A 6,485-nucleotide genomic window follows, 5' to 3' on the forward strand; every position below is an offset into this window, starting at 1 on the left:
AGACAGGTGGTGAGAAGTTAACTTATCTTGAGTGAGTCAGAAAAAGGCTGCAAATTTGAGGGACTGGCGGGTCAGGAGTAGAATTACATCTGGTGGCCATGCTGGTAAAAGTAAGTTTTCAAGGCAGAGTTAAATAGGGAGAAAACACCAGAATACTCGAAGAATTTTTGTTGTTGTTGTTGTTGTCTKTGAAAATACTTACTCATTAAGTTTTGAAATAGATCCTTATTTTTCCCTAGTACTTGCACAAGAGTTGTGGAGATGTTTTCTAGTCTTTTTCCTGGAAACAGAAAGAATAAGTCTCATTTTATTTTTTTTTTCCCCAAAATAATTTCATCTTTCCTTGTTTTTTGAGGAGTATCTTTAAAGCTAAAATGAGAGGGAATGGAAAGATCTGCAAAGAAACCAAACAGTGAATATCCACATTCCTGTGTTTTTACTTTTACAATAATGAGACACTTTCTAGCCTGGGTGCGATGACAGCCTGCAGTATGAGGGTGGCAGCCTCGACACCGATCGTGGTATTTTGGGCACCAACATTTCCTTTCTCTCTTCTTTATTCTGCTAAATATGCCAGTTATTTAATTTCCACATTCTTTCCWAGATTAAGGAAGAAATACTGCAATGCATGTCCCCCCCCCCTTTAGAAAATATTAGATTTATCACAGATTTTGTCATTACTCCGATGTTCTTTGCCTACCCCTGTTGTTTGCACCACCAGGGCAGATGGGACTAAATCACTGCAGCAGCAGAGGAATGTAAATGATGGCTTTTACACGGGCTGGACCKTGCTGTTTTGGTTCTTGCATCCTTGAATTTCAGTAGCGTCGCTGTAGGAAGCCCTGGAGGTCCTAACTGCCCTCCAGGACTATCTGTGAAGGTATCAAGAGAATGAAACTTCGATACTTATTGGACTYGGGTGCCTTTTAGGTGTGCCCTCTGCCAAACCAGAGACCAGCAGAGCTGGGGCGTTCTTGGAAAGGTCCCTTGACTTTCTTTTGTGAGGTGCAAAGCACTCGTGCTCTGGCTGGCTGCTCGCGTGAAAAGGAGTGAGAAGTTCTGTGCCCATCTCAGGTAGGCCAAGAAACGAAATGAAGCTGAACCTCTGGCTGTTTTTGTTAGTTACGGAACTGCACAAGGTCGGGCTTTCCGGAATAAAAGTAGAGGCTGTGYGCTGTCCCTCCAGGAATTTAGGTTTTGAGCTGCTCTTCCCTAACCTGTTCCCATCAAAGTGAATTTCCCACCGTAGCGACCCTAGTGAGCTGTTCTCCGCGAATGCTGCCCGGTCGGGTTTGACGTGGGCCGTGTGCGAGCTGCTCCCGTGGTGGATGGAGCCCCCTCGGGCAGGCGCGTGGCTCCTCTCTGGCCACGACGTGTTGGCTGCTGAGCTGAGACGGTGTCTCGTTGCTTGTAAAAGGACGATGCCCGGTCCCTCGTGTCCCTGGGCATGGTCCACCCCTTCATATACTGGATGTGATGCTCATCAGACCCTCTGCTCAACCAGCTGAGCTCACTGAGATGGTTTTTCCGTGGCAGTGAGCTGTTACGTTGGCTGACATCTGCCGAAACCATACCCTTACGTTGGCTGACAACATCTGGGGAAACCATACCCTTGGTTTAAGCAAGCTTTGTCACAGCAGGTTTAAAAATACCACAACGTGATGGATGACTGCTCGGACTTTTCGGCCTTGTTAATATRAGACTTTCTTTTCTCTTACTTGCTTCCTTTTTTTCCACTAAAGAAATGACCATGTTGGCTCATAGTGTGCTTTGATGCTGTGGCATCTCCCTACAAACTTTGCTGCCCTTATGTTCTATAGCACAAAGTCACTTATATCTTTATTATTTAATTTCAATAATTAAATTCAGTATTTAGAACGAAGGAGCACAAAATCATTAGGCTTATGCCTATATTTAAAGTGGAAGAAAGATTTCTCTTAGCTCCTCTTACATGCCCTCCTAACTCATTTACTCTGGATAATTGGTTGAAATGTACTATTTTAAATCTCGGTGTTCATTATTTTTGAGTAGTTGAATATTATTGTTAAATTGTTAGAAATTTGCCTCGGGTACTCACAAATGAGATCTGAGCCCATAACTGCCATTTTTTTTGCACTGTTTAATAATGAAAAATAGCAAAATTTGGCTAGCTGCTAAGGCCTATTTTGAAACATTTTGTCCTTGAGAAACCACTATCTCTTCTGTGAGGTATTAAAAAAAGCTTAAAATAAATTTCCAATGGCGATAATTTTTCTCTAATCGCAAGGGCTCTCCATTTGCTAAGTACTGACACTGTAAACATAGGCAAGCTGTTAAGCTAACAGAGCTGTTCTGACTACGTTAAAGGAAAAAAAAAGATTTTTTTTTTCCCCCCAAAGAGGTCTCCCAACTGCTTTCACCTTCCCCATATTCTCCTCCTGTTGAATGCAGCTTTTGTTGCGCGCTCCAGTGACTCAGAAAAAGGGCGATCTCAGCAGCGGAGCCCTGAATACGTTTGCCACCTTTTGGCGATTTTTTGCTGGCTTTTCTGCAGTTTGGCCAACAAACCTTTCCGCTTTGAGACTTGAATTGTCACGCATTTGAAAGTTTCTAATTTTTGTCTCCCTTTTCTTTTGCAGCAGCTGCTGCTGCTTAGCAACTTCGGCTAGTGTTGTATGTGGAAGCAAGACGGTTGTCATCCTTGTCCTACTTGCATGCAAAAGCTTGACTCTTCTTCCAAAACCTGCAGGTTTAATAAGACGAGTGTTGGTCATACATCAGGGCTCTTGTGTTTATAAAGCTTCTTAAGTTTGTGCTCTATTAGGATGCTTGGAAAAAAAAATCTTTTTCYACAGAATGATTCACTGTAAAATAAGTTTTAACATCCAACAGGTGACCTTGACTGAATGTGTCCTATTATTCATTTAATGTCAGCCTGTGTTTACTGTCTTTGCCTGCTGCAAAAACTAGAAGGACCAGTGTAGAGCAAAGAGTCTCTGGCTTAGGGAAGCCCTTTAATAAAGCAGCTCCACCTTAGAACTGAGGCCTAATTTTCTAAAAACAACATAAAAATAGCCAAGGGGGAAAAAAAAATCAACCCTAAGTTTTCCAGAGAAGCTTGTTTTACACTTCCGTATCCTTTTTGCTGAAGCAACTGATGTAAGTGGGATTAATTTTGGACAATACTGGTGTCTTCTAAAGTAGTTCAAGGATAGTGTTCCTGAGGTCCTATAAAAATTCATAGCAACTTATTTTTTCGTGGTGTTGATGTTTAACTTCACCTTTTTGTGTTTCAGGAGGATTGTTTTATATTTCTGCCGTGCATTAATTTATTAAAATTGTTTGCATTTTAAAGAGTGTCCTGATCACAGTTTGGTTAACAGTCCTATAAGGAGTTGTCATCTCAAATCTCTGTCTTGTGATCCTCAAAGGAGAAGGTGGAATCTCAGTTTTACACCCATCGAAAAGAATTATTTCACTAATACCTCTGCCCTACTCATCTTGCTTCAGCAGAAATACTGTACACATCTGGTGTATCAGAATAGCAGAAAGAACATAATTAATTTTGTAGTAGTCTTTCTTTACAGTGCAGGTCTTCATATTAATGTTCAAAATGGAGAGTAATAAATGCAAAAGCTGATGAAGGCTCATTTGAATCTTGCATCCAAGTTCTTTCCAGTTGTGTGTGCATGTGCATGGTGCTTACCTGTGTGCGACTAGGCTCAGACACCCAAGAGGTCCTTTTCTGTCCCAGGTTTCTGAGAGTTTAATCAAGCATCGAAGTAGATGGCCTGATTTCAGATAGCATGCTTATTTTCTKACTTTGGGGATCTGTGTGTAGGTATAAACACACACACATGCATTTCCACATATGAAATCACCTTCTGTTTGTATTTGCACTACATTATCTGCAAATGCATCACGGCCAAAGGTAACAGTCCCAATTAGTATCGTGAAGCCCACTTACACAAGCGTCTTTCATGGAAAGTGTATCCTTTGATCAACTTCACTTGGGTAATCCACCAGACCTCCTACATACCTACAAAAGAGCACTTTGATGAAGATTTTGCAAAGACTACTGGCGTTCTCTGCCTTTATAATGTATTTCTGCAASTGGCCATTCCACTGAAAAAAAAAGTGCAGGTTAGTTTTATACCTTAAATGAACAGAAGAGAATCTGACAGCTTGCGTGGGAAACCTGGTCTAGGCATAGTGTTCTTTTTGCATCAGAATAGTAATTTAGTTGCTATGACTTTTTTTTCTTTTTTTAATCTAGTGTTTTTATTGGTACAGTTCCTGGCATAGATACAGTTATACTGGTATTGTTTATTCTTATTTTTGTACACAACAATTTTGCTGTGCACGTTGTCTTGTTAGGACACTGGAGCCGATGCTCAGGTTGCATTTTGCTTACTCTTATGTCCTAATGCATTTAAAATAGTTTTGCTTTTCTCTATGGACACGATGCTGTTTGTTTAGTTTCACTGATCTCTTTCTGAGGAGGGTTTAGATCCAGACTGTGCATTCTCACAGCTGCTTATTAGCCACCTCATATTTATCTCTGAACAAATTGCTAGGATTTCCACTCCCCTTCTAACAACGCTTGTGCCAACTTTTATGTGCCCATCTTGAATTAGAAGATAATAGCTGACTCTTCCAGGCCGTTACTTTGTTGCTATTCGCTATAGTGATAGAGTTGATATTTCACGAGGTGATGAGGATTGAGGTGAAGATCGAGGAGGAAAGGTATGTGGAGGGCTCGCAGTTCATTTTCAGCTGTTAGGTGGATGATTATTATTTTCATAATATGTTAATATATACTTGTCTTGATGATGAAGCTGTTTGCATCTGCTTTAATTCTTGGTTTTCCCCTTTTATCCACACTTCTTCATAATTTCTTTTTCTAAGTAGTCTTTGGGTGTCAGTCTGTCCAGTCTACGTCATCCTCTGAGACGTTCTGGTTTGCCAGTTCTGATTTCGCATTTTGGAAGTGCTCTGTGTTTTGGTTGTAAAGCACTTCGGGATAGCTGAGGAGGAGTGAGCTTTGGAAATATTCCACCTTGTTCCTCTTTCCCACATTTCCCACATCTGATCCTGTACGCAGCGCGGGTTGTAGCTTAGAAGATGGTGACATCATGCTGTGTTTGCCCAGAGTCCCTGCTCAATCAGGATCTAATTGGTTTGGGAAAAAAAAAAAAAAAAAAAGACTTTGCAATCCTGAGGGGGTAAAAAGTTTTATGAAACTAGTGCCTTTATTTTCACCCAGTCTGTTATTCTGCCTGCTTCGAGACTAGTTTTGCCAAATGCTGAGCAGCTTCTTCCCTTACTATCAAAGGGAGCTGAGCATTCATAGATGCTCTCTTTCCTCTTCCTCCCCGCCCCCCCAAAAAAAAGAATCCCCTCCCCAAAACCCACCAGCTCACAGTCTTGTGAGGATGGTAGCAATGACTCTCCTGTGAATATTGTTTCTATCTGTTATGAGAAATTCTCTCATCCTTAGTAGACCTGAGAGATTTTTCCTATCTTTTGTCTCTCAATTTATTGTTTTGTTCTTTTACGTGTTCATGTCAGAAAGACAATTTTACTGCTATCCTTCTAGCAAAGAACAAAAAATTCCTCTGGAATAGTCAGCATCCAGATACTGTGGTAAAACAAGTATTGAAAGCTATTGAAGGTCAAAAAGCAGTGTTTTACTTAATCTGTAGCTTCTGATACTTTGTTAAATGAAGTCATTTTTATTGCTAGGCTTTATTCTAATCTTCCAAGATGAAGTTATTTTCCTCCCCGTTCTTTTGAAAGCAGGATGCCTGTCTCTCTGCACATGCACGTGAATGACTTCAGCCCTTCCTTTTCACCACGAGTTGGAAAGGTAGGTGGGAGAGTTTGGGACAATGTGGCAGAAAGTGGAGAGCTTTTATACTAATGACAACGGTTTCTGTGTTCTTTTCAAGATGAGCTTTAATTGATTCTCCAGATGCAAAACATCCCTTAAATCAATTACTTGAGCATGTCCGTACTATTTCTGTAGGGTGGACCATCACTCCCCCAAAGCTCTGCTGTGGAGCTGTGGTCAGAAGAGCCCTACAGCATGGCCAGAGCATGGCGTTTGCCCTTTGGGGCTTTAGAGGGGCCCCATCTTCCGCATTTTCTTCCCTGCGTTTTCATATCCGTTGGTCAGCCAGCTGCAAGCCAGAACAGAAGCACTTTGAAAGCACCAGCCTAGGATGACAGCTTTAGCTTTTCAGAGATTAGTGCCATGGGAGCTGTCTCTATTTCATGTTTATGATTGGTCATAAGCAGTAAATGTATTCTATGAAAATAGAACATGCTGCAGTTTAATTTAGAGCCCCTGGTACATAAAAAGCTTAAATGCCTGGCAAACTTTCCAATTCTTGATTTTTTTTTTCTGTCTGTCTTCGGTGTCCTTGCTGAGCCAGCAGCATGCAAACACAATGGGTTTCATCCTATAGAGCTCTACACTCTACCTGGGAGGTTTCTGAGTGTGT

At 41.3% G+C, this 6,485-nt stretch overlaps 1 protein-coding gene across 1 annotated transcript in view; it reads left to right on the top strand.

The window, feature by feature from the left end:
- Nucleotides 1–4,693: 4,693 nt before the first annotated feature.
- The window catches only part of REXO1 (RNA exonuclease 1 homolog), a 34,475-nt gene continuing 32,683 nt past the window's right edge, over nt 4,694–6,485 (top strand). Inside the window, exons 1-2 of the mRNA XM_085313115.1 lie at nt 4,694–4,725; nt 5,814–5,848. Coding sequence (XP_085169241.1) covers nt 4,694–4,725; nt 5,814–5,848 — 67 coding nt within the window. The remainder of the gene's footprint in view (nt 4,726–5,813; nt 5,849–6,485) is intronic.

The sequence above is a fragment of the Rhea americana genome, unplaced genomic scaffold (assembly GCF_003343005.1).
Source record: "Rhea americana isolate MKP2758 unplaced genomic scaffold, rheAme1 scaffold_378, whole genome shotgun sequence".
Lineage (NCBI taxonomy): Eukaryota > Metazoa > Chordata > Aves > Rheiformes > Rheidae > Rhea > Rhea americana.